Source organism: Lagopus leucura, unplaced genomic scaffold, assembly GCF_019238085.1.
Source record: "Lagopus leucura isolate 7727_CA_CO unplaced genomic scaffold, USGS_WTPT01 Super-Scaffold_100009, whole genome shotgun sequence".
NCBI classification, from domain to species: Eukaryota; Metazoa; Chordata; class Aves; order Galliformes; family Phasianidae; genus Lagopus; species Lagopus leucura.
Window position 1 is genome coordinate 11,143,472 of NW_024962266.1, and position 27,929 is coordinate 11,171,400.

Genomic DNA, 27,929 nt, shown 5'->3' on the forward strand with positions numbered 1-27,929 from the left:
TTCAAGCAGAAATACAATAAAATTCAAAACTGTGTCTTCATTTAATGAGCGTTCTTTGGACTTTAACTTGTAGGACATGTTTTCTTCTTTGCATACACATATGCAATGCAGCTTCTCTTTCTGATTATTTGAGTAAGGGTTAGTTTGTTTATTTGATCAGTGTAAAATGCTGCTTTTCTATGGTTATCCGATAAAATGGTACTTGCATAGGAAACCTGAACTCACCATCCTTTTGTGGCTTATATCAGTTGAAAGGAAACGAAAACCTTAGCCATGTTAGAGCAAACAGAGAACAGAGAGTTCCTTGTTCACTTCCAGTTTTTGGAGAGTTGAACTTCACTATCAAATGACCAAGATTACTTAGCGAGTTCAAGTCCACAAAAACAGTGACAAAACCACATCATGTCTAAGAAACTTCCTAGCTTCCAGCTTTTATTAGTACGAATGTAAATATATAGAGAAATGAAGCTTCATAAATATAAGTTTTATTAACGGCCTCTGTAAAAATTGGCCATAACAATACTGTAGCTTTTTCCTTTATCATCTTAAAATAACTGCTTTTAAATTCACTGCAAGTGAAGTCAGGAGGTCTGGAAACTGAGAGTATCATCTTCTCCTTAGAATATGAGCTACTGGTACAATTTTATTTGAAACTCCTGAAGCTCTGCACCTTAGCATTTGAGATGTACTCTCCAGTATTGATTTAATAAATTTTATGTGCACTTTTGTGCCGCCTTCACCAAGTTGATGGAGAGACTTGAGCATCTTTGCTATGAATAGAGACTGAGAGAGCTAGGATTGTTTAGCCCAAAGAAGTCTCAAGTAAGTAAACTTTACCAGAGGGTGCAAACAGGACAGAGCCAGACTCCTTGGTTGTACCCAGCGCCAACAGGAGACAATGTGTACAAACTGGAATAGGAGATTCTGCGTGAACATCAGGAAGCACTTTTACTGTGTAGGCAATGAGGCACAGGTTGTCCAGATGGAGCTTCCCTGAGTGGAGATGTTCCAAGAGTTGTCTGGATGTGATCCTCAGTATCCATGCTTGAGCAGGGGGGTGCACTAGGTGTCCTCTAGGAATGCCTTCCAACATTAACTGTGTTGTGATTCATATGGAAAAGATGAAAGCAAATTACAAAGGCATTGAGGATTTCTTGTAAATGTGTACTGGAATTATCTGTTTTCTAGGCTCCAGTTTCCTACTGGACAGACATCTAGCTTGAAATAGAAAGCCTTTTACAAGAAAGTTGGTCACTGTTAAGATGATTTATTTTCCATAGAAAGTATGTTTCTAACCATCTTAAGACTCTTGTACAGGCAAACACTATGGAAGAATATCTTTGCTGGTACTTTGCTCTTGATGTCTAGAAGTATTGTTTGAAAAATGCTTGCATCTGGAGTAGCTATTTAAGTGTAGATAACTTGGAGCTGCAACTTGTTCTTGGATTTTGAATAAATGGGATCTTGGAGATTTGGAACATCCGAGGGGAAATGGAATGAGTACCTGATGTTTTGTGTAATCTGTAACTTCTGTGTTGTTCTGTCTCCAGATGTAAGCAGTGGAGCAATATTGCTTCTAGAGTTCTGTTTGCTCTATCTTTGACACTCAGAATTGTGCAATCTCTGAGTAGTGAAAAGTGTTGGGGATTGTGTGTTGGCCCAGATAAGAAAGCTCTCAGCAGTTTGTATGTGGCAGGAATTGGTGGGACTAGGGCAGCAGTTAATGCTGCTGGGCATCCTGTTTGCACTCATAGGAAGTGGGAATGTGGGACATGCTTTGGGATGCAAGGGTGGGAGAAGGAAAACCAAATATGTAAGATTTCAGGATCTCCAGAGTTATGTTGTAGTGAATATGTGGATTGATACTTCTGTCTTTCATCTGGAAAATTTGTGACGATTCAGCTTATGGTTTGTTTGCCTGTAGCAGCCATTTGTTTGCCTGTAGCAGCTTCTGCAGTGGCTGGTTCTTGTATTGCCTAATACCTGCACTGAGAGCCCGTGGGGCAGACATCTGAGTGTTCTAGTGATCCAGCCTAGGAAGTGGGGAGAGAAAAGCAAGTGGAGAATATTTTTTTTCTCATTCTAATTTAGTCTTACTGCTAATTTTTAATAGTAACCCAAGCAGGAAACTGGATCTCTATAACATGTTTATAAATTAGTTTAGTCTTGTATTTAGGAAAATGCATTTCAACTGCTTTCTACAGTTGTTATGGATAAACTCTTGGCCCAAATAACAGCCAACTTGAGATACTCCTGTTTGGTGGGAAAGAGGCTTTTATATAGTTGTTAGTCTCCAACAAAGCAAGCTTCTTGTAGAGAAGAGTAGTTGCATTCCCATTCTTGTATATGTGCTCCAGGAAGAGACTGCAATAGCTATACTGTGCTCTTGTTTTAAAGTTATTAACTGAAACACCAAAAAAGCTGCCATGCAAGTAACATCATCTCCTCTGAGCATTTGTGCATGGTAAGAACTGATTGTGTATGTTCTATCTTGTTTTCCAGTATGAGAATTAGGGTTTGTACCATATTCAAGCTGCTGTAAATACCTATTACTGAATGCAGAATATGTACGTACCCTCATATTCAGTGTAGCAGCAGTTCCAAACTTACACTGATCTGCCCTGAAGAATCCTGAAATAAATCTTCAAATAGGAGTGTCTTATCTTCTCATCTATATTTCTGTTGCTATATCACAAAATTCATAAGGGAATGGTAGTTTAAAACTACTTAGTTAGTACATCTATCTGTGGGGGAAATTTTGTGTACAGCTTCAGATTTCTGGGGCAAAGTGTAAGTAGTTCAGTTTGTTTTTGATAGATAACGTGGTGCCCTAGCTATAAATTTGTTGATTGTGAAGTTAATACGGAAGTCATTATTAATTTCAGAGACTGCCTGTACATGGTATCCCTTCACTGGTCGTAACTGGGCTCCATCCATTACTTCCAGATATTGAAGTCGTTTATCATTTACTGCTGTGCTGGGGTCAGCCGAATTCAAATACTTGGTAAAGTTACCCTCTTCCTTCCGACGAGGTGCCCACGGCTTGATCTGACTCATGGCGCCTTCATGTGGCATTGCACAGAACTACAGTCAGGAACTTCTTGAGTTTCTGTCCTGAAGACTGTGTGGTCCTAGACTGTATCTGTTTAACATGTTAATTCCCTGGAATTAAGTGCTTGCATGAAAGAGTAAATTAATGAGCTGATCTGGGGCTGGCTTATCTAGGTAGGTGAAAATTTCTGTGATACAAAACAGCGAATATCTGAAATGATAGGCTGTGAGAGCTGATGAGAAGGGTGGTTTGAGGGGTCGATTCTAACAGAAACCTATGCCTCTGCTCCCAGGTGGCATTATGACAGTGTTTCTGAAGCACAATATTTAAATATTCACATACTGGATTTGGGGGGTTTTGCTGCTGTGTAGCTGGAGAAGCATAAAGATAGCAAGCTTCCATGGGGTGAGGGGGAAGAATAATTTTAGCTATCATCTAAGTACTTGATTAAAACAAAATATGATTAAACATCGATTAATACCGTACTTGCATTCTGTTCCTCATATCTGGTTCCCACCCCTGTTGCAAATGACTGTCTCTTAACTGGCTTAAGTTTCAGAGATGTGCTGATTCCATGTGGTGTACAAACGTTTACAAGAACGTCTGGATAGAATGAAAATCTGTTACCTATGAAAGAATTGTCAGTGAATGAATACTGGTTAATGGTGACTATATTATGTAACCAGATTTCATTTCTGTGTGTGTGTGGTTTTAAGTTTCTGTCTTAAACTTTGCTGGGTCAAACTCTTAATTGAGAGGCTGACTCGGTATGCTGTTTCTCTTCATTGCTCATTTCCATCCTCTGATTTCCAACCTTCTACTTGTACATAGCTCTCAAAATTCTGTTCTTAAGAAGAAAATCCGCTGACCAGCTTGGTATTAAATTGAATTCAAGGACAAAAACGGCCTGTTACTCTTAAAGTAGCGGCACGGACAAGATTAAACTCTTCTGTTTAAGCGTGTCAGACATTCAGTTTTAAGGATATAAATTGATGAGTTTTGTAGTTTACTGACTTCAGTACAGAGCCTTATGTTATTTGTCAGAGAACTCCTCTATTTGGAGAACTCTGAAATGCTTGTTTCACTTTGCTTCATTTAAAAGGAACATTCAAGCTTAATTTAGTTTGAAGATATATAGTGGGAAAAGCTAAAATTATTAGTGCATGTATCACAACATTGTATCAGTGAAGTCAATGGCTTGTTTTGGCTTGTTTATGCTGCCCCATGGTGTTGTGTAAAGGAATTAGGAGTTGCCAGTGGGTTTTGATATTTTTTTTTCATGCCTATGTATGGGCAGTAATAGTGGTGCACGACTGACTAAAAGTGCCTGTTCTTTCTGTGTTTGGATTTTGAAAAGTATCAGCCAAGCAGTAGTAATACCAGGATGTTAAATATTGGTACTTTTTTTTTTTTTTTTGGCTGTATTAAGAAAAGCATGGAGTGCTTAATTGTAGCAAATGATGGAAAATCACAGTAAATCAGAGAACTTGAGTAGCTTTATTTTTTAGAAATATCTTGTTATTTCTTGGATTAAATAAATAAATCTATCTTTTCTTTACATCCATCAAAACAGTAAATAATTTGTCTATTATTGGTAAATTGATTGGTGAACTCATTTTAATCTGCTTTTCCTGTGCTTCTGTTTGAGTTCAATTGTGCAGAAAATTAGAAGTGGTTATGTGAGTTCATATGGCTGTAGTTTTAGCAAATGGATAGTAATGGAAACCTAAAGCACAGCTGTAGTTCTGTGCTTTAGACAAACTGTGTGTTCAGTAACATCATTACGCTCATCAAAGCTGTATTAGAAACAGTTATGTTTCACTATTATTTTTTTTCCCACCATGATATTTTTTCAAGAATCTTAAAATCCAAGTTCTATTTTTCCATCATACAAGTGAGTTAATACTCTAAATAATACTGGAACATTGTTTTAAGATGTTAGTGCTGCAGAGTGAGAACCTGCTACCTAACCTGGAAGCCATGTTCACTACAGTGTCTGTAGAGCTAACGTTTTTAATTATTGCTTTGTAAAGCATGCTTGTTCTTTTTTCATTTAATCTCTATTAAGAACGTAATGGGGAGTTTTGATTTTAAGATAGCTGTAACTGTTGACCGTATCTGAGAAATTCTAGAAGTTAGTGACTGCATTATTGCCACAAAAATTTTCATTTGTGTTAGTTATGTTCTGTGATCTTAGAGATACCATCCTAGGAGTTGGACAGCTTAGTCTTTGACCCAGCTAATGAGCTACTGTATTTCAACATTATAACAAATGTTTTGTGCTGCCGGGGTGAACACATTTGTGCTATTATGTGATGTTGTAAAGAAGATGATATTGACATTTCCTCAGTGTGGCAGGCAGAGTGCTTGTTCTGGACAGCAATTGGGCCAATATAATTCACTCTTCTTCACTGGGCTTTGTTGTTTTTTTTTTTAATGGGCTTTTTTTGTTTGTTTGTTTGAGAGAACATATGTTTGAAAGGGATAATAATGGAGTAATAAGCCTTACGTTTAGTGAGAGAGAGAGAGCGAGAGCGCACTGTGAATCCCTGCTGGAAACTTGTATTTTGTACATCGATTTTCCTGTATGGACTATTGCTGCTCTCTCATCCAATGGGCAGCAGTTGCTGCATTAAGGGGCATGTGAATGTTTAAGGAAAATCTAGAAGAGAGGGATGGGAACAATGAGAAAACACAGAGTAAATGAAGAACTCCTAAGAACTTTTAGTAGAAACAAGAGGACTGAGTGGGACAAAAGGAAAAGCAGTAAAGGATTCCATGTAAGGTGTGTGTGTATATAGTATGTAGCTTCTGGAATAATGGAAGATGAGGTTAAAAAAAGAAGTGGGCTTAAATTTCAGTTACTGCAGTAGCTGAAATAAAGGGTTTATGTGGTGCACTGTATATATTGTTTACTCAGTATTCCCCAGAGTTTACTGTTGTGCAGTTTTAGCTATCAACACTGTGCATGTTGAAATTTGCTTAGCTATTTTGCATAAATAACATATTTGTTTTCTTTTCACAAAGTTTCTATGCAGATTTTGGACCTTTAAATTTGGCGATGTTATACAGATATTGCTGTAAACTTAATAAGAAATTAAAGGTAAGCTTTGCTTTAAAAATATTGTTCCTATATTATTGTGCTTTCAAACTGAGGTAAAACTTGTTTTCCATTTTGAAAGTAATTATTAAGTACTGACTATCTATAGATAATTGCTACTAAGCTTAAGGCTCTTCTTTGCTCTGAATTCTTTTGCCTCTGAAGGACGAAAAAAAAGGGATGTGCCATCGTTGCTCAGCAGGTGAGGTGAGGAAAGGATGATTTCACTTTTATATTCTTAGATTTGTAATGAAGTAGTAAATAACAAGACTTAGTATGGCTGTGTGGATGTTTCATGGGTTTGCAGCTAGGTAAGTTGGTCTGTTGGTATGGATAGCTTAAAAAAAAAAAAAACCACCCCCCTCAAAAACAAACAAACAAAACCCCACAACAAACCACAACAGATTTTAAGGCAAACATCTCTGCTCACCCTCGTCTTCTATGTAAAGAACAGTGTGATCTCCAAAACCACAATATTTAAATCTCACTCAGTCAAGAAGTTAAAACTTTGGAGTCTTTCATTTAAATAAAATGTTGCTTGTAATAATGGTGTTCTAGAAAAGTCTTTTACACGTATAAAAATGGTTCTTTCTTTCTGTAGTACTTGCAGAATTGCCACTGCATTCAGTTAGTTTGCAGAAAACTTGTTCTCCTGCTTCCACCCAAGTGTTGTAGATTTAAGGCAATTATGAGTTGCTCTGCTATAGATGTAGAAAATGTATCTTCAGGTACCATAGTAGCTTTTCTTTTGTCTGCAAAATGTTTGTCCTTACTTTATGAAGTAGTTGTGAATATGGGAATGCAGCATTTATTTTGGAAGATCACGCCAGCTGAGTTTTGTTCTAACACTACTGTCCTGTGATAAAGCCACAAGCCTGGTGTAGATTGACCTTGGCCAGCAACTAAGCAAACAGCAGCTGCTTGCTGACTGCTACTCCAGCCCCAGTGGGACAGGAGAGAGGACCAGAAGAGCAGAACCAATAAAGACTTGTGGGTTGAATTGAAGACAGTTTAAGTAGGGCAATAAAAAGGAAAGACAGGGAAAACAGAACAGGTGGTGTTAGCAGCAAACCATTGCCCAAACAGTCTCTAAGCAGCAGCTACTTTTGAATGGCTTCTACTTGATTTTGTTACTGTACGTGATGCTATCTGATACGGCATATCCCTGGTCTGTAGAGATAAGTTCCATCAGTTCTGTTTCTCTAGCTTCAAACAGACTGAAATCAGTTTGGGACACGTTTTTATTTATCACACTTGAAGTGTAACTTTGTGCTTTCTACTTAAACTAGAACTATTTTTAATGATTCAGTATTAAAATGTAACGCCTTTATTGTTGCATCATCTGCCCAAAGCAAGGCAAGTTGCTAATTGTAGATGGTGTGTAATCATGATATTCTAAAGACCATATATTCTAAAGCAGAAAAATACAGAAGGGAGCCAAATTAAAACTGAATGATTAACTTTGACATTTGCAGATTGGCTTAACGGTAGTTAATGATATTTTAATTTAACTTTCGTATTTTTTGACAAGTTTAAAAAAAAAAAAAAAAAGCAAACTCAGTGCTAGGTGTGGAGTACAGATTGTCAGGACAGAGAAATCTCAAGCAGATCAGCTGGAAATGAGGTGCTGTCCGTTACTGATCCCAGAGGTTAATTCCAAACAAGTTAATTTTAAACTACTGATGCACAGTAGAGAAGGGTAATCTGATAGTGCAACCAGTGGAAAATAATATCTGAATTCAAACAACTAGAGCCTGGAATGCCATCTGAGTAGTGTAGAAACTCTGGCATGAATAGATTACAGTTTGCCTGATTAGAACTACCTTTGTGATAGGCCAGTAGCTGCTAATGTAAACCTTGCTTCCCTAATACATAAAATATGTACTACAGTCTGTCTTAATTTAGATACTATCTGCAGTGGGTAAGCGGGCTTGAAAGGGCTTCATCCGCAGACTGAAGCATGCATCTGATGTGTACATGTAACTGCTAAAGACTTCTGCTCAGCTTCACTAGTCAAATGCACTGAGTGTGCTTTCCTAATGAAAAGCCTTTGCAAGAAGTGTGGAACAGAAAGTATGTGCTAGGTGTGATAATCTGTGTGGATATGATATTGCAAAAGGAATTTAATGATTTGGAAGGTTTTTGTTTAAAATTTATATAAACGGAGGCAGGAGAAATGTGACTATAGGATCTCATTTAAAATACAAGCAAAACCCAAGTTTCCTCTTCAGTTCTTTCAACTGCATCTATTTCTGTTTTGGTAGAGGGATGGAGCACGAAGGAGGCAGTTCTGCTCCCACCTCTCCTTTTTGGGCAGGCAGAGAGGAGGAAGAAATGCCTGATTTTAAAATGTTCTACTTGACAGACTGCCACTTTGAACTGTTGTATCTTTGTGCTGACTGACTGTAAAAGCAGTGAATAATTCTGTTCTAAAGAACTGAAGAGTTTATTCAAATATTATTTTTTGTTGTTGAAGGTAAAGCACTGAAAACCTAACTGGCCTTGTTATGTTTGTAATGCTTTGCTAAGGAGATATAGACTGAGATGACAGCAAGAAAAAATGCTTGGCAATGCTGTCTTCCTACTTGTTCTCTGAATTCTGTTTGTAATTGCTTAGTCAAGCTTTTTTTTTTTTTTTTTTCCTCCAATTAAGTTATGAGATGAATTTTTTTCTTCCACTTAAAAACAAGTCTGATTTCATAAAATGATTTAAAGCACTGTCATCTGAGCACGTGTAAACTTATGCAGACTCAAATAAATTAAGAAGCAGGCATAATCAGAGAGGGAGAAATTCCTAGGGAAATGATTTGATTTGCTGAAGATGGAAAAGCAGTAAGGGAAGATTCTAGCAGGCCTATGAACAGTGGGACTAACATTTCTTCTGTGCCGTGTTGTGGTAATTGCTTTAGGACATCTTAGGACATCTGCTTTAGGACAGCTTAAGTTTGAGGCAGATTGCATGTACTTTTTTTTTAAAACGCTGTTTTCCATGGCTAGGCTGCAAGCATTGCATTCACTGTTACTTAGGTGAGTGCATTTGTGTGCATTTATTTAAGCAGTATTTGCATGGATCTGACTTTATTAAACACATTACAGCAATTTCTTGTAGAGCCATGTAAATAAATCTCTCTTGGGATCTTCAAGAAGCAAAAATTAATGTATTATAAAATTTTAAATAATTTTAAAATGGAAAAAAATATTCTGGAATCCTTTCATACATCAGTGAATTAGTTTTATTGACTGAAACAAAACCTGCTGCACTTCTCTTATAGCTTCTGCTTTTATTAAAAAAGACTGTCTCTGAGTGAGTTCCTCTGAGAAATATCTTGACAGGTACTGCTTTATTACATTTTGTGTTCCACTGAAATTTTCTTATCGGTAAAGAAAAATGTATTTTGTATTTCACAGTGCATCTGTTTTAACTTCTGAAAAAATAAGGGGGGAGTTGCAACAGTATTACTGTATCATCCTAAACTGTAGCTATCTTCTGGAAATCTCACTGTGAGAGTCTCTTGAAACATTTTTTGATGCTTCTGAGTTGTGCAGTATTGAAGGAAACAAAATCTCAGGTGGAGCTCTGGAGGCATTTCTTTACTTAAAAACAAAACAAACAAGCACACAAAAGAAAACAAATTCCATAAAACAAGACGTTAAAAACAAATGTCCTTAACACTTGTCATTGAATCTTGCCAGAACTAGACTTTGCTCATGAAATTTGGTCAAAATGTCAGTATATTCCTTTTATTGTTTGGATAGGTTAATACTGATACTTAAAGTGTAACTGAGTGAAGAATTTGTGTTAGCAGTAATAGAAATATTCATGCATGCAGCAGGTCAGTTCAGCAACATCTGCCGTGAAGTTTGATTTTTCTGTAACTTGTGGGTAAACAAATAGTGACTGATCATATCCTGATCAACTTTTGCTTTGCTTGCTATGCTGTAGACCATTAATTTTGCATTGCTTTTCAATTCTGTGTTGAAGTTTTATTCAGGATTTTAAAAAGGCAAATCGCACAGTTGTGTAATCATAAAGATTTTAATCATAAAGATTAAACCCTTGCATTTTTGAAATTGAAGCAGTGATAATGCTCTACTTTCATTTTTATGTTTTGGGAGCATTTAAGGTGGGCTATCACTTGCATCTTTCTAATACAAAAATATTTCAGAACTGGACTGACTTTATATATCTGTATGACAAAGAAGTCTGCTCTGTAACATAAAGCATGAAAGATGGTCTTTTTGACTAGAACTTACTTCTGGACAGCTAGCAACTGGCACATACTTTTTGCACTTTCAAGTAGTATTTCAGGTGAACCATAAACCTTTACAAGGAACTTTGCTTTAAAATAAGTAATAGTCAACAAGTTATAATTGAAGTTCTGTCACTGTTGCATAACTACTGTGATGTGATCCCACCCACACGTCATGGGTGGAACTGCAGTTAGAGAGCACTAAAATTAAGAAACTGAAGAGGGGGAAGAAAGGAGGAATCTTAAAATTTTGACAAGTTTTAATAAAAATTGAAAGCTTTGCTAATTAAATAACTACTTATGCTCTGTATGTTTGTGTATACACAGAGAGATGTTGCCATTGATCTCAAGATATGACCTCTTCTAATCAATAGTGATCATCCCTCTTGGGAACTGTAATCTTATTTAGATGCACTCACTTGCATTGGTTCTCACAGCCTATGTGCCTATGGAACTGTGGGTAATGAGACCAGCTTGGAATGTACTGTTAGATTTGCTCTGGAAGATACTATTTCTCTGGGGGGTGGGAGTAAGTACCTCACTGTGATGCGTACAGCAGTTTTCTCCTGGTGCTTTGGAGGTGCCAAATTTGATTCTGCAGTTAAACCAGTTCCTAAAATTTGCTACAAGAATAAGGTGAGCTTTCTCTGTAAGTGAGATGCAGTGGTATGAATTAAGTAACCAAAACGCAATCCTACGGTTACTTTATCTCCTGCCACCAAGTGTCACCTGTGCCAAGGGCAGGAGAAGAAAGTAAACTTGAAGTGTCAAGTAGGAGTTTGAGTACTGAACTTGAGTAATAGTAGCATTGGAATAGAGGCAGTTCTTATAAGGGCTGCTGTGAAAGTAATGCTTTTTTATTTCATTGTGCCGACCCACAACACCAGGGGAGGATGTCAGTGGTATGGTGGTAAGGGTGAACTTTCCAAACAATATTCTGATACATTTTACACTACTGTAACACCATAAAATTAAGAGTGTCTCAATCAGCTCATCTGTGTGAATTGGCTAGTGGTGGAGGCTATGTTGGAAAATAACATTTTTGTATCTGAGAATCTGCTCTATCAAATAGTGTGGTTGTGCTTTTCGTCTTTGAAATAAATAGAAGGCATTACTTTCAGTGCAGCCTATGTAAAAATGTTGCACAATTTTTAAAAATGAAAATACTTTTCAAATATTTAGGAGCAAAGTCTGGTACTTCTGTTGATGTCTCCCTCAAATGGCTACTGTACCACAAATCTACCTGGAAAAACTCATGTGATAATGTTGCAAAATGTACTTAGAGTAGAAATTCATGAAGTAAAAAATAATTTTTTAAAATTGCAATAAACTGTCTAGTTTCCATTTTTAAATGACAGTTTTCTCTTTAGTTTTAAATATTTGCAGCTTGTTCTTATTGTTCTTGTGCTCATTGCTCTTGTTCTCAATGGCTGTTTTGTCCACAGAACTCTGACAGAGGCTTCTTTTCTTCTTACGAAAAAAATGGCAAGACTTCCTACTTTATTCTGTGCTTAACTGTTGTTTTTTGTTTCTTCCAGGCTTTTCACTTGCATAGCATTTTTATAAACTTATTATTGAAGCTTTCAAAATATGTTGTCTGTCACCCCATATGCAGGTAGTATAGAGGAAGATTGTTTTGTTGGAGTTTTTCCTCAGAGAAAAAAAGTTGGTTTTCTCCATAGAGTTTGGTACTGAAGGCATTTAACAAGTGGGAGAGTTTAACAATTGCAGTACCTTTCAACAATATCCCTAAGCTATTGTTCAAATGTTTACATTAGGAAAAGAAGCATTTTATCATGACTATTTTGATTGAACTGCATTTTATAGTGTATTTTTGCACAGCAAAACTAATATATTTGCTCTGGAACAGCAAATGTTTCCCTGCACTTTTATCTGTAATGTAAGAAGATTGTCCGTAGTATCAGTAACTTTTGCTCCTTTAAGAAGCTCATTTACATGTCAGTGTTGGGAAAAACAGCCTCTGAAGGAATTTTTAAAATGTATTCTCAGTAAATATACTGTGTGATTATTTAAAAATTATTTTTCTTTTTAACAGTATTTCAGTCTGTCAAGAAAGAAGATAGTTTTCTATACCAGTTTTGACCAGCGGAAACGAGCAAATGCAGCTTTTTTAATAGGTGCATATGCTGTAAGTACTGATTGTTGCTTGGATACTTTTAGCCTTCCTTAAGAAATATTTCTTGTGTAAATGAATGTCCCAGGGGATGGCTCCTGAGGGAGGTAGGCAGGCAGGTTGTCATTTAATTCTCCTCTAAGCTCAAATTCTGCTATTTAAGTGTTAGACAAGGCTTATCTTTTTTTATTTGCAGAAGGAGTGGCACTGGGACATACATGTTTTTCCCATAGCACCACTTCCTTGAATGTCAAAAAATACAAACCACAAACTCTAAAACTGCTAGGCTTAGGATCAATTAATTCTTAAGATTACAGTGAGATTCATGCTGGAGTGGGAGAAAGCTTTCTCTTAAAGCCTTTAAGTTGTAAGACCAGACCCATCTTATTTTTTGTTTTTTCTTTTTTTTTCTGTTGTCTGCTGATAATAATGGAGGACCTGATGCATTTCAGCCCTGTAATATTACAGACTATGAGCAAAACAGGGCTATCTTAGGTACACAATCCCTACTTACTATGATGTCACACAAATCTTGATGATCCTAAGCTGAGATTTGCACAGCTGCTTGTGTGTTGTCATAGCAGTCGAGCTCAAACTTGAACTTTCACCTTCCTGCTTTCCTTTCCAGAATTGAAACAAACTTGTGGAAAACTTAAAAGGTTTGACACTTTACACTGTTTGAACTAGCAAGCTGCTGGCCCTGAGCTGGCATCCATAGGGTCAGCTGACTTGTGGAGGTGTCTGTTAAGTCAGGCTGTGAACTGTGTGTATATTTTTTTCAGGACTGAGGTCTTGCTGAAAGCAAAGTTGAATAAACGCATATGATTATACTGAAAGTCCTTAGGTTGCACATTCTTGTAATGAAACAATGAAAACATTTTGCTGTGAGCATGGGGCTAGTGTATAAATGCAAGGAAGAAGATCTATTTAAATTGAAAGATAAGGGAATAAATAGATTTAAGTTAAATTTTAAAAATATTTGGAGTATATTTTTAATCCTGGGAGTAAATCTGATGGAACAATTCCATAAAAAGAAGAATAAAAATTAAGTGGCAGACAAAGGCAGGTAACACTCTTGTGGTGAAGGGGAAGGAAAATATATTTAAAAAAAAAAAAAAATCTGAATGGAATGATTGTTTATATTTTAAAACTACAGGGAAAGCACTCATTTGGCATGTATAAACTGTAGCATCTAATTTCTTTCACTGGTTTGCTCTTGTCTGATCCTACCTTGAACTCTCAGTACATCCTAGAAGAATTGGAATGGCTAGAACTAGCATTTTCTGTTGTCTGTAAATAATGGGTTAAAAGGACCTTATAAGCATTAGCTAGACCCAAGGAGAGCTACTGTTTGTTAATGGATCTTGCAAAGCCAAGCTTTAGGAACAGAAAGGTAAGGAGATATGTAAGATATAAGACAGGTCTCCAAATTGGGAACTCATCAGCTAAATAAGACTATTCCATATTTATGGTATATAAGACATGAAATCTGGAGCAGTGGTATACTTGGTAGTCTGAATTTGAACTGTTCTTTCAGCAGCTAAGAGGATAAGGACGCACACTGGCAAGGGGTAGAAATCAGTCTAATGAAAATTGTGATGAGGAGCACATAGCATCTGTACCATGATGTGACTGCATATGCACTCGTAGAAGGTACCAGGTGGCCTATCATACATAAGAGGGGAGCCTTATGTGTAGAACAAGGTAAACCAATGTGCCAGGACTGCAGGCACTTTTAAGCCAGCTTAGTATATGTTAAGCTGCTTATATCTCATAACTTCTGACATCTGCAAGCAATCCATGTGTGCATTTGATACCATTTCTCTACTGTCAGACTAGTAGGTATTCTGCGTCTCTTCTAATTGTTAGAAGATCTAATTATTATCTTCTAATTATTAGAAGATACAATGCATTTATAGTAATTCTTTACTAATATGGTGCTGTCAATGCAAAAACAGAGTCCAGTACCTATAAACAATTTATTTGCAGCAGAGTCACTTTTCAATTAATCTCAATCTAATGTAGTATTGGAAAACAGTTTGCACAAAGGTATCTGATATTATATAAAATTTTCAACCCAGAATTGTATCTGTTGGTGTGTATTTCTAGACTTGCCAGTGTAGCGAAATTTTGCTCACATCCTTTTATAGTAGTTGATTATACTGCCAATAAATTCATAACATTTGTATTCTAAAAAGTTATTTATGAACCATCTAAAATCTGATTTGTATGATAGCTGTGTTGTTGTTTTTATCTACAGAAGTTTAAATTCTATAATCCAGGTATATTTGTTTCATCTTTGGGAAATGATATTTGCGCTTTCAGAGCAATTCACCTCTAAGGGCATTGTTCAGTCACATGCAGTAGTTGTACATTCTTGGATTATATAATAAGAAGATTTCTGATAATCTAGTCATACCTTCAGTGAAGGACTTAAGTATAGTTGGTGATTTGATCATTTGATTTTATGTATGCACTCTTTAATTCAAGATCTTCTATGCTTGCCTTGGTTTTGATTACATGAGGTTCTGAGGCCAGGAAGTCTTACAGCTTTGAACTCTATGGATGTGTGAAAGTCAATTGAGAAAGCTTGTGTTATTTGTCCTGGTGCTAAAATATTAAGTGCAAAATGAAACTTGGAAAATAGTGGATCATGTTCTAGGAATGGGTTTCCAGTGCTGATTATGCAAATTAGACTGTTTCTTTAAGCAGTTTCTTAGACAAGTTGAACTGAAAGATAGCTATTAAAATATTTTAGAATAGTCTTAAGTTTGAGAGAGCTTAAAATTTTGTTCACAGTAACTTTATTGTTTGTAAATTGCATATCACAAAGATAAGTCTTCTGTATTTTGGTTTCTACAACAGACTTTCTGTGCATTGATTAATCACGTCCAGTTGCTAAATTAATGTCCTCATTCATAAGAATTCTGCAATAATTAATTTCATCATAAAATTAAGATTAATGAGAACAAATACTTCAAGTCTTTCAGGAATAGAAGAAAGGGAAGATTTCACTGGTCTTACACAGAAGGAAGTCTGAACTACTAAATTGCTGGGACTAGTGCATAAAATGTTGTGTGCTGTCAGACGTGGGGGTGATGCTGACTTTTGCGAAGTCCAATCAGATTCTACAGAGTGTTAGTATTGTTTTGCTCATCTCTTAGTATGTTTGGAGGCTTGTTTTAGGGTTGTTTGTTTTTTGTTTGTTTTATTTTTTTTAAATATTGTTTTCCACAGAAGTTAATTATTAAAAAAAAATAATAGTTTTAAAATACTGTTACAAGTACTTTCATGCTTACTCAAACTAAACTTGCCTGGTTTGACTCAACACGTCCTTAATAGCTTTTGTTTGAAACTGAGAGAAGAGGGATGGAGGCAAGAGGGAATAGGTTTGACTAAATTATACTGCAGAGATTGCTTGACTCCTCACTTGTCAGCAGAGAAATCACTCTTGGAGAAATCATGAAGGATAGTGTGTATTCTCATGTGTTAAATGGGTGAGTTGGACAGAGGTGGAGTGTGCCTCTTACCGTAATGTTAAGGTCTTCATTATGTTGTTTTTTTTTTTTTGTTCTGATTGGAAGACAAGGAACCCCTATTTGACTGTGTTCTCTACTGTCTGAAAAGTTTTGAAGCCTCTGTGGAAGAGTCTGTACCCTTACAGCTACAGTTCTTCTAAGATCAAAACTTGATCAGTGGACCAAAATCTGCCTTTTGAGTAGTCCTGGTGAAACACAACACTTACTGTGACAAGCTCTAAAAAGAAATCCACTGAGCTCTTTTTCCTTTTTCTAGCAAGTGGGCTGGTCGTATTTCTTGTGATTACTTATTTTAGTACTGATAGCTTTCTGTAATGCCAGAGAAAAGCCATCAAGTTCTGAAGTTTATAAGTTTTATCAGGTCAAATGAAATTGAGAAATGGTGAACTAATATCATCATCGTTTGCCTGCCATTTGCAGGAGTGTTTTTCCCTGGTTAAAAAAATATAAATTACATTTCTGAGTCCTACCTGGAGCTGTAAGAGCTTGTTCTCTCTTAATCTAAGCGTATTACACTACTGTTCAAGTAGTATTTCCTCCTTTGGAAGCAAGTACAAAGGCCTTTCAGTTGTGGAATCATTTGCAACTTTTTAACATCCTACAGAATATTGAGAATTCTATTAACTTGAGATACAACTCTAGACATAACACAAATTGCAAGCATTCTGAGAATGGCTGCTGCTTACTTCTGTTTCTGTGTGCTCAAGGTCAGAAGTTGAAAATCAAAGCTTTCAGGACCTATGTTTTTGTTAAGAAAATCATTATTAATGCCTTATATTCCACAATTAAATGCGCAAAGTGAAAGTAGGTGCTGTCTATAAGCTGAGTTGCAGAGAAATGTGTAGGCAAGTTGTGTCACTTAGTTTTCAAAACATATTTGCAGCATACAGCATACAATATCACCCCAAACTGGATATCTACTTATAAATAATGCACTTAGTATGTATTACAAATTGGATTTATTTTATGAGCAATTTTACTGTTCACACTGCATTTGGAATGCAGTGAGGTGATTTCATCTTACGATTGCTGACTGTGGTGTTGAACCAGTGAATCAAATAGTTTTTAGTGGTATCAGAACAAGCCTTGCTTTAGTATGCTACATTAACTATAGGCTGGTCTCATAGTAACCGGTTCACTTGCTGAGTTTGACATCTTGTTCGCTTGGGGGTGTTTTGACAATTGGGAATCTGGAACCACTTGTGTTGGAAACATTTCCCTACAAAAGCTCAGAGGAAACGTTTCCTTTTTCAACTACTATATTTGTTTTGAATCATCTGAATTTGGGCAGAGAGCTTCTAGTATAGATGCTTGTTTTGCATCCTAATACAATGGTGCATCTGTTTTAAAGTCTCCCAGTTGGGGCAGAGTGAGACTTAAAAAAAAAAAAAGTGCAGATTACACAACAGATGCTCACAGTAGTTCTCCTATATCTTGATTTTTGAAGCTTTCAGATGATGTGGGTATGCTTTTTTGACCTGCAGATAGCACAGCAGTTGCTTGTTAAGCTGTATGGAATACTTTCTGAAAAAGTTTAGTGGTTTGGGGGAAACATGCAAATAGTTAATGACTCTTCAGGCTCAGGGCTCATTTATTTATTTTCCTCTCTTCACCCCTTCTTCTCCCTCCCTTTAGGTAATATACTTGAAGAAAACACCAGAAGAAGCATACAGGACACTTCTGTCTGGATCTAATCCACCGTATATTCCATTTAGGTATGTGAGCATCACAAATGGGCCTATATTTTGTTTTTGGAATTTGCTAAATATGCTTTTTTTTCTAAATTCCTCTCCTTTCCTAGAAAATGGCTTCATGTCTGACATGGAAATGAATGTGTAATGCACAGAATTTTCTTTACTTCTGACGGAATTATTTGCTTTGCTGCTGGAAAAATAAACTGTTTAGACTTACTTTAGTTTTATGTGATATTCCCAGTTTTGCAAGCTTTCAGATTTAAAAAATACTTGTTAGCATGTTTGTGCTTTAGAATCTAAACTTTACTATTTAGAATTTTAATCTTCTCGACTGCTTAGCAGCTAACCTGCTGGACTTATGTAGATTTTTTTTCTCCTGTTTCATTTTCTCAGTGTAAAAGAATAACTACTGAGGTTCAAGTTAAGTTGCTTTGCCTTTGTTTTCAATGAGTAGATGATTTCTAATAATTTTTATATACTCTCTGGAGCAGAGCAACAAGTGAAATACTTCACCAGAATTTTTCCTTTTCTTCTGGAGATTACAACGCAGCATTTAAATGGAGTCTAGAGAACTGCTTCTCCCTTTCCTATCAAATAGTGCTGTCTCAATTGTTCGATTTAGGCAGGAGATTAATAACAATCAAACAGTATTTTTCATATAAGAGTTTTAATAACTAATGCAACCTAACTTTTTCAGAATCTTAGCTTAATTTATTCAAACCTTTCTTTAAAAGCAAAACTTAATAATGTAGGAAGCCAAACTTTTTCAGTAGTGTAGGATGTGTGTTACCTGAGAACAGCTTTATTTTGTTCATCTATTCTAAAAAACTTATTGTTCAAAATTATAGTAAATTGCTATGTCTTTATGTTCCTTCTCTGCTTCTTCCTTTGTCAAAGAAAAAATTAAGATATGTCGAAACAAGGTACTGACACAGAAAAGAATCTTCATTATCAAGTCCTGAAATTATAAGACAGAAAATTTAGGAGCAATCGTCTTTTTCTTTCAGAACAGTTTCATGCAACCTTTTGTCTTCAAGGAAAAAGTCTACTTACCTATACCTTGCAACCAATCCCTTATGAAGATGCAAGTAATATAGTAGAAGTGCTGTCTCTGCTTGACTGGCTCAGAGCAGTGAGAGTAATTGACTCTGATTTCTTGTGAGACTGGTTAAGAACTACAAAGCAATTATGTTAAATAATTATTTAACTTCATAAAGAAAATTAGCATGATTGTAGTATTAATATATCATTAATATTGCAAGTATCAAACAAGTATTCACAGCAGAGCCAGAGTCAAAATTCACAAGATTCTGTTCCAAAATAGAATAGTTAGCTACTCTGGGGTCAGAAAAGGAGAGGATTGAAAGGAAGTAGTCTTAAGCAGGGCCTTTCTGTTACTAAAGGAATATGGAGTTCTGAAGTTTGGGGGGGAATTTTTCTATATGCTGGAAGAAATAAATATCTTGATTTCTTGAATATTTTTTCTTATTTGGTGTCAGGCTGGAAAGCACTTAAGTTTTTCTGAGGGCATTTTGTACTGTGTCAAGTCTTGGCACTGGGTAAAAGCCTAAGAAGATTCTGTTACCTATGTGGTATAGTTTATCATGTTGGGAAAGAAAGCTTTCTAATTTAGCTGTACAGGAGGTGAGGAAAAAAAGGAGTGAGGAGATAGATTTCTTTACTTTAAAAATATAGGAGGCTAGATAGGAAATAGGGAGTCTGGAAGTTATGGGGTGGGAGTTGGGGTTATTTATGAATTAAATTTGTAGGAAGAGGCTGGAATAAATACATAAGGAGCTTAAGAATTACTGGGGCTGGGAGAAGGACAAGTAGATTTTGTGAGGGCCTGCAATGGGGCAATCAATGTTAGCTGGGAATAGGAAAAAAATAACATTTCTTTCTTGGTTTTCCAAGACTTATCAAATGATTTTCAGCTGTGTTCTAAGATACTTCTGGCATCTCTAATACAAAATACAGCGTGATACAGAGACTTGAAGTGTATGAATCTGAGCTGCCATATTAGGTACTATATCTGCTTGGCTTCAGACTATTCTGTGCAAAAAAACCAATCTATGCAGTGAGGAAGCTTGTACTACACAGGTAGCGTCTTGAAAAAGGGCTAAAATGACTTTTACGTAAAATGAAAAGTGCCGTCTTCTCTCTTATTCTAAGATCTGGAGAGGAAATAACTTGGCTTATTAATGATTGGAATTCAGGTCTTACTGACTTTGAGTTTACACTTTGCAGCCTGGCACTTAGATGTTGCATAACTTACATAGTACAGCTTATCTGTGGCATAGTCTCAAATGTAAGAGTTTTATCAGTGTGCAGTGATCAGAGGTTCAGTGTTACAGCTAGATTATTTAACAGGCTTGTTAATTTGATATGTCAAGTGTCTTCTATTTGGAGGAAAAAAAAAAAAAAAAAAAAAAGCCAGACAGCTTTCAATAGGTAGAAGCCCTGCAAGACTGTCAGGTTTTTCTGAGGCATGTTTACATGAAAATATCACTGGGAAATTGATCTACTTTCATTGAGCTCAGTGACCTCAAAAAGCCTTAATCGGTTTAGATCTTCAGCTGGGTTTTTCATCTGAAGGCAGCGTCAGTGAATATCATTCATGGGTGGGAAGAAGTCAGCATACTCCTCTTAAAGATGTATGAAAGCTTAATATTTTTTTTATTTTTAATGGAAAAACCAAAGACAGCGCAGGAGGATTAGGCATGGCTGTATTTGAGAATCTTTCATCTTTTTTTTGGCTGATTTGCTAATACTCTAGTCTATTGAAGACTTTGTTCTCTATCCTCTTGCTTCCGCTTAAGAAAACACCACTAACATCATTTTAAACCATGATAAATATCAGCTTTCTACTGTAAAGCTGTTTTAGATTTTCATTTCAATCTACTCTGACTTCCTACACAAAAGGGAAAAACGGGCATTTTAACTTAGTTATATTTCTAGATATGGCATGAATTTAACTTCAGTTTTGCTTTTTTTTTTTTTTTTTGATATTCATTTCTTTATTTGCAAGTTCTGAGAAAACAATTTATTCTCTTATTGATGGCATTTGGAGATTTGATGAAAGAGAAAGCATTATGCAGTATTGAGGTCAGCTCTGGTAACTGGGAAATCGGATGTGGGATTTGCAGCTCTATAATACCAGCTCAGATTCATGCTACATCTATATGTGAGAAATACATGAATATTTCTGATTTTGAAACCAAATAGAACTGTCAGGTAATAGTTGGCAAAGCACTGTTAGAAAATCAAGATTTGGCCATTTAAAAAAAATAATACTGTAACAAAACACAGAATCAGCCACAGAAATTGGAGCTCCCACAGTGTAATACAGTGCAGGAGAAGTCTGTGTCTGCTCTTCTCTGTTGTTTGGTCAGAAATGAAATCTTTTTTTTTCTTGTTTTCTTTAACACATGCTTCAGAGTTAAGAAGGTATAGCACTGTAAATCCAAATTCCTCTGTTTCCATCAGTAAAACTCTCAAAATGTCTTTGTACATGCATAAGTAGTTCCAGCATCTTCCAGCATCCATCTTTAATAATTTTGCACATTAGTTTTTTATAGAATCATAAAATGACCTGGGTTGAAAAGAACCACAATGATCATCTAGTTTCAACCTTCCTGTTATGTGCAGGGTAACCAACCACTAGGCCAGGCTACCCAGAATGGTGAGCAAAGGAGAACAAGTTGAAGTAGGAAGAATGTGTGCAGTTGATTGTAGTTTCATCTAAAACACTATTTCTTTGTAGTTAGTAGAATTTTTTTATTTAAAGTACTCTTTCTCATAACTCTGGTAGTGTTTGTATCTGGTTTTACTGTTGCACAGAAGGTGGATCACTGAGAATTTATTGCATTTTATGCTGCTAAAATTATTATTACTAATTATTATTCTGGAACTTTAACAATGGTGACAAATGCTTCAATGAAATGCATAATAGTGGCTCCAGTACTATGTAATTGGCTTCTCAGATTGCTGTGGTGTGGGAATAGTTATATTCACTTCTGTGAAGGCTACTGCTATTTCTGATAGAGCCCAGTATTTCCTGCACTTTGGCTGCAACCGCTCCAGGCAACTTTAATCTGAAAGAGTGATCAAGTGTGAGAACAGGCTGCCACAGAGCTGGAGTCACTGCCCCTGGAGATGTTCAAGAAACGTTTAGATGTTGTACTGAGAGACATGGTTTAGTGGGGAAATACTGGTGATAGGTGGATGGTTGACTGAATGATCTTAGAGAGCTTTTCCAACCTTGGTGATCCTATGATTTTTAGTGACAGTCTTGAATTTTTATATGAAAGCAAAAGGAAGAATAGTTTACACGAAGAATGCTGAAGTTGAGGTAGCTATTCTGCTACCTCAATTTTTTTTTTCCCAGTAAATTCTTTAATTTAGCAATGTTTGGGAAACAAGATCAAATTGTTCTTTAAATACTTACACAGATTTGTAGTGCTTTGGCATGGCTTATGTCTTCTGTTTCTGATCCAGTGAAAAAACTCAGTAACTCAGCCAAGTTCCTCTGCTTGAGGAGGAAGTTATTTAGGTGATTGGGGAAGGAAATGTGTTTTTGTTTTGCTTTAAACAAAGAGGGAATAAAAACAGTGACTTAAAATATCTTAGGCAACTTCCTATAAACAAAAATATATTTTCACTGAGTTTATTTGAAATGCTCAGTGTATTAGGTCAAAATAAGCTTTTTTTTGACTAAGGTCAGAATACTGAAACTTCAATTTATTCCACAGAATTGTTATCAAGTTGATAAGGAGATTGAATATTTTAAAAAGTTGCTGTTCAACTCTGTAGCAAAATGGCAGAATATTGGACACTGTTACAATTGTCTTCTATTCAGATTTCTTTAAGTACTTAGTTTTGTGTTTGCATTGTCTTAGTTTTTTGTTTGCTGTCCCTTTTATCAAACTGTAGTAACTTCTAAGTATTTTTGTCATGTATATATTCCCACTTTGTCCGAATAATTTTTTTTTGCTCAGATTTTTTTTTTTTTTTTTTTTTTGCTGAAAAATTTGTGCAAAAAAGAAAAAACTTCTCTCTGTGAAAAATAGATAGCCTTGTAATCTTATTGCTTTCTGTTGTGATATAATCTGCTTATCCAATACAGTCAAAATACTTTATAGCTTTGTATCTTGAAAAACCTTGTCATTAGTTTTGGATGTTTAATATTTACTGACATGTTAAAATTTCTGTTCTAAAACATTGTGATAATTATTTCAGTTAATAATCTAGTAACCTGGCAGACTTTCTTGAGTGGCCTGCCTGTAATATGAAACTGTAGTTCTTGTAGCTTCTCATTTTCCTAAAATATGCATTTTCTATGAACCTTACTTGCTTGAGACTTCTCTATTATTTGCTCGTAATATGTGACCAGTATTCTACTGTTAGAACTCTTTTCAGATTAAAAGACCATATCAATACTATAAATTCCATGCTACTTATAGCAAGTAGAGTCTCAAAAGTGGAAGTATCTAATGAAAGAATTAAATTTTGAATAAATTATGGATTAAAAATTTATGTCTGAAATCCAGAACTTTTACTGTTCTGATAAATTGCATTTCTTAACATCCTCAATAAAGTAGTTCAGAGCAAAACTGTAAAGTATTTATTCAGTGACTGATTTGGAAGTCTGCCCAGGCAGAATTTGTTAAAATGCAAACTGATTGGAAGCAAAGCTTGAGACGTACTTCTTTTATTTCTCCAATTAGTGTTGCTGTTATTTTCAGTGGTAGCATTTGTTTTTATGTTGGTGTCTCTTCCTTCTCGAATATATTTTGCTTTTTAGTGTTCTTTTTTTTTTTTTTTTTTAAAGAGAAATTGTTTTTCTAATGGCAGGCCCAATATCAAGTAACTTTCAATTTCCTGTCTTATTAATTTATAATCGTGTTTGGAATCACACATCAAAATGAGAGCCCTGAAGTGCAATCCAAGCTCGTAGTCAGCTTGTCTTTTCTTTTTACAGAGGAAGACTTGAATAATTTTTAAAGCAAGTTTTGCTTTGTGTGCTACTGACCTTGTGCAACTAAAAGAGAATAGCAAAGCTTCCTGTTTGAGGAGAGCATAAATAATTTGGTCCAAGGCCATGTGGGTAGCTGACATGTAAACACATACTGAAAATAATTTCAGTATCGTAACTGTGCTCACACTGAGCTATATCCTTGATAGAGGCGTGCTTCAGCATGGAGAAGCTGGTAAGCAATGTATTTTAGGAACTTCCATGAGAGTTCTCCAAGAGGACTGAATAACTTGATAATATTCTATTATGTGCTACCTCTTCCTGAGCTGTTAAAAGGATACTTACATTAAATTAATTTGTTTGAATTTATAGGGATGCTTCATTTGGGAACTGCACCTACAATCTCACCATCTTGGACTGTTTACAGGGAATAAATAAGGTAATCACTTTTTTTCTTGGAAAAACAGGTTTAAATTGACTTAAAAAAAAAAATAATGAACAACAACAAACAAAAAAACAGCAAAGTACACTTAAAATACATTAGAAAATCTGTTCATGAAGCCTGAATTACTGAGAGCTCTGAGTAGTGACAAATGCAGAGGGTTATGTTTTACTTAGCCTGGCTTTTCGTAGGTTTTGTAGTTCACCTTAAATAGGATGTGCAAAAATTCCAGTCCCAGCTGGATAGAATTTACAGACTTAGTGTGCTAAATTATTTATGAACATTGGTAAAAGAGAATAACATAAATTGATTAAACTGAAGTCTTGTGGACACATAGGTATTCTGAGCACCTTTTAATACATTTTTTGCAGGTACTTGGCTTCACTTGGTTCTGTTTTTTTGATGCCAGTATTTTGAAAATCATTTAAAAAGAATGGGAACTAACGCACCTTCTTGGTATTTTAGCATGTTGCTTTCAAAATCTAGTCAACTGGCTTTTTAAACCTCTGCTATGGTTTCTAAGTACGTATGACACCCAATGTAAATATTAGAAACCTACCAACAAAGTTAGAGAAGGATAATTGAAATTGCTAATTTATCAGTTGTTAACTGATAACTTAAATTGGCCAGATGAGGGGATGAGGCCCTGGGCAATCTCGTCTGGTATTAAATGTGGGGGTTGGTGGCCCTGACTGTGGCAGGGGGTTGGAGATTCATGATCCTTGAGGTACCTTCCAACCCAGCCATTCTGTGATCCTGTGCTATGTTTGTGGTTGTGATCCTGGGGAAAATTAATCTAGTGCTGCTTTAAAATAAAATAAAATAAAATAAAAATTATTTTACACTTCATTTGGTAATCTTATGCTACATTATATACTTTATACTGTAAGCAAAGATCACTTCCTGTTCACCTGAATTTCTAGTGATCTTGGTGAGAAGAACAGTTTATATAAATGGTTCTGTACTGATACTTTATAGGCTATTAGTAATTCTTAAAAGAATGGCAAAACAAGTGTCTCTTAAAAAACTGAAAAAAGGACAGATAAAGCTTAATATTTTTAGTTCTCTGGGGGTGGGAAAGGAGCTGTCAGTTAGCAGTAAGACTCTAATTTGTGTGGCATTGTACAGATCCTGATGCTCTGTGAAGCATTCAGGAGCAGTCAGTATAATATATCTGCAACAAACATGTCAAGAGGACTTTGAGAATCAATTTTCCATCTTTTGTCTCCATGAAATTTATTATTGAATCTTTGTCCAGTTCATCTACAAAAGTAAAAACATTTGGAGCAGAAACTGTACAGCTCAGTCTAAACTAAATTTTAATCTAACTGGGTAAATTTCATTATTCAGATATACCATACATGTGTGTGTGTGTGTGTATATATATATATATATATATATATGTGTATATGGATGTATGTAATTCAAGGGGTTTACTTATTCTGGGGTGCAGCCATCCAGCCATGCTTAAATGAAATAACAATTTTATAATCTGCTATTTGAAGAAACCTCTCAGTATCTTAGGTATCATGAGAGATCCAAACATAAGACTGAATTGTGTGTTAGAGAAGCTATTTTGTTTTTGCCTTAACAAAAAGAAACAGGTCCTTAAATTTAGCAAATAGTGACAAATATGCTAAACAATAATGTGGTATGTTTTTAAATCACCTTAATCCTAGAATGTTGTGCAATATCTGTACTTTTCAGAATGTGTTAGATTCCATATAGATACAAGCCTCTGAAATGTATTCCAACTATTCTTTGAAAGAAGCTTGTGCTATGAACTCCTTTGAGTTCCTAAAATTGCTTTAATATGGCATTATACACAAATTGCTGGTATAAAACTGACATAGTTACTAATAGTAAAGTAAATGCTAAATAATAGTAAACAAAATAATAGTAATCAAATACTAAGCAATTTATTTCAACCCTATTAATAGATCTTGTAAGTATAATCTTGTTAACTTCATTCAATCAGTGGAATATGTTGGGGAAAACTGATATCAACAAATCACAAGGTTCAGCTTATACTTATTACTGCTATCTGTAAAGCTTTATTTCTGGGTATTATAGTGATAAATCAGAGTACAACATTAAACTTAAAAGCAAACAAACAAAAAAACTCAATGTTTTATTTTTTGATATGTCCAAAATGCTGAAAAACATACTCAGTCTAGAAATTATTGAATGAGAATATGGCAGAAAGGGAATTGCTTCTTAATTTGTCAGGTGCCTTCCAGGAAAAACATGTAGTCAGATGGAAAGACTCAAAGATTTTAGTGATGTGCAACAAATGTATGTTCATCATAATGTCTTTGAAGGAGAAATGATGAAACTGCTGTTTCTGGACATTGTTACATTTTTTTTGTTGTCTGTGTTGTTGGTATGTGCAAAATTTAATGTCGTCTTAATGTAAAGACTTCAGCAAGCCAAAAGCACAAATGTTTAGTAATTTCATTTTGATTCTCAAGAACAGAACTGTAAAATGTAAAATAAACCATATTTTAAAATGAACTGACACCTTGTTGCCTTTTAGGCCTTACAGCATGGATTTTTTGACTTTAAGACTTTTGATGTGGATGAATATGAACACTATGAGGTTTGTACTTTTAATGTGTCTGATTTGCCTAAAATAATTTAGAATACGTAGTACCTCAGAGCTTTAAAATGTATTGCAAAAACACTTTTATTCAAGTAAATCATAGTCTTTGTGTGTTTGGTAAGTATGAGAAACCACACCATTCCTCTGTTGGTTAGATATCCAATGGAGGCCTTAATATTGGCAGATACTGAAACTCGGTTCTGTCTGTGAACAATGTGGAAGATGGGTATCATTACAATGTGATGCACTGAAACACTGTAGGCAGCTTCTTGAGATGCTGCAAATTCCACATGTTACACTTCTTTTATAGCCGTATAGATGAAGCACATCCTGAGCTTTTTTTCATTAGATAGGAGTAGATTAATTAGAACACATCCAAAATATTTACCTAGTGAAGTTGTGAAATGCTAATATAACATTGATTATTCTGCCACCTGTCTCACAAGTGAAGAATGCCACTCTGGGTGCTGCTAGGCCTTTGTTCCTTAACTTATGCAAACATAACTGGTTGAGCTCTTTCTACCTCTGTCTTCAGTAGTGCTTTTCAAGCAATGTTGCTGTAGAGAACATTTGAAATATACCCTACAATATACCTACAAGCCAGAAATCTGAGGCTCAAAGTGTGTATTCATTTGGTCCAGAGTACTTGGATGGTCTTTTGTCTCTTATTTGCCACACTTCAAAAGAAGGGAGAGTATTTTTAAGGGAGTCAGTGACTGCGATGTGGTTATACCAGAATTCACTTTTGGATTTGCCTGAAGTTCTTGCTGTTGCACTGGTTAGTGGGAAAGATGTATAAGCTAAAGATGAACTGAGCATTAGAGTGTGTATTAAGCTCTCTTTTTAGAGTTCATTGTGAACTTATTGTACATAGATGTTTAGTACGTGTAGGTATAAGCTATAGGAAATATTTCATAAGCACTAAGGCGATAGGGTAAAACCAGGAGAGGACTGAATGGTGGGAAGACTCAGTTTACAACATGCATGTATGCTGTAGTTGGCAAATGCAATGGGTGCCTTTTATTATGAAGCTATTCACAAAGCTTAGGTTATCTGTAGAAGGATTTCTATATACTGCAGTGTTCCCTGTTGACTGAGAAATTAGTATGGCCTTTGCTGAACTAATTAGATTGAATGAAGTA

General features: G+C 35.5%; 1 protein-coding gene across 4 annotated transcripts in view; it reads left to right on the forward strand.

Moving 5' to 3' along the window:
- CDC14A (cell division cycle 14A) overlaps positions 1 to 27,929 on the forward strand; it is a 55,713-nt gene that overhangs the window by 4,372 nt on the left and 23,412 nt on the right. For 3 of the 4 annotated variants that reach the window (XM_042873844.1, XM_042873845.1, XM_042873842.1), the window contains exons 3-7: positions 6,080 to 6,155; positions 12,459 to 12,551; positions 17,711 to 17,790; positions 24,116 to 24,182; positions 26,722 to 26,784. In XM_042873844.1, coding sequence (XP_042729778.1) covers positions 6,080 to 6,155; positions 12,459 to 12,551; positions 17,711 to 17,790; positions 24,116 to 24,182; positions 26,722 to 26,784 — 379 coding nt within the window. The remainder of the gene's footprint in view (positions 1 to 6,079; positions 6,156 to 12,458; positions 12,552 to 17,710; positions 17,791 to 24,115; positions 24,183 to 26,721; positions 26,785 to 27,929) is intronic. The other variant, XM_042873843.1, reaches the window with a different exon arrangement.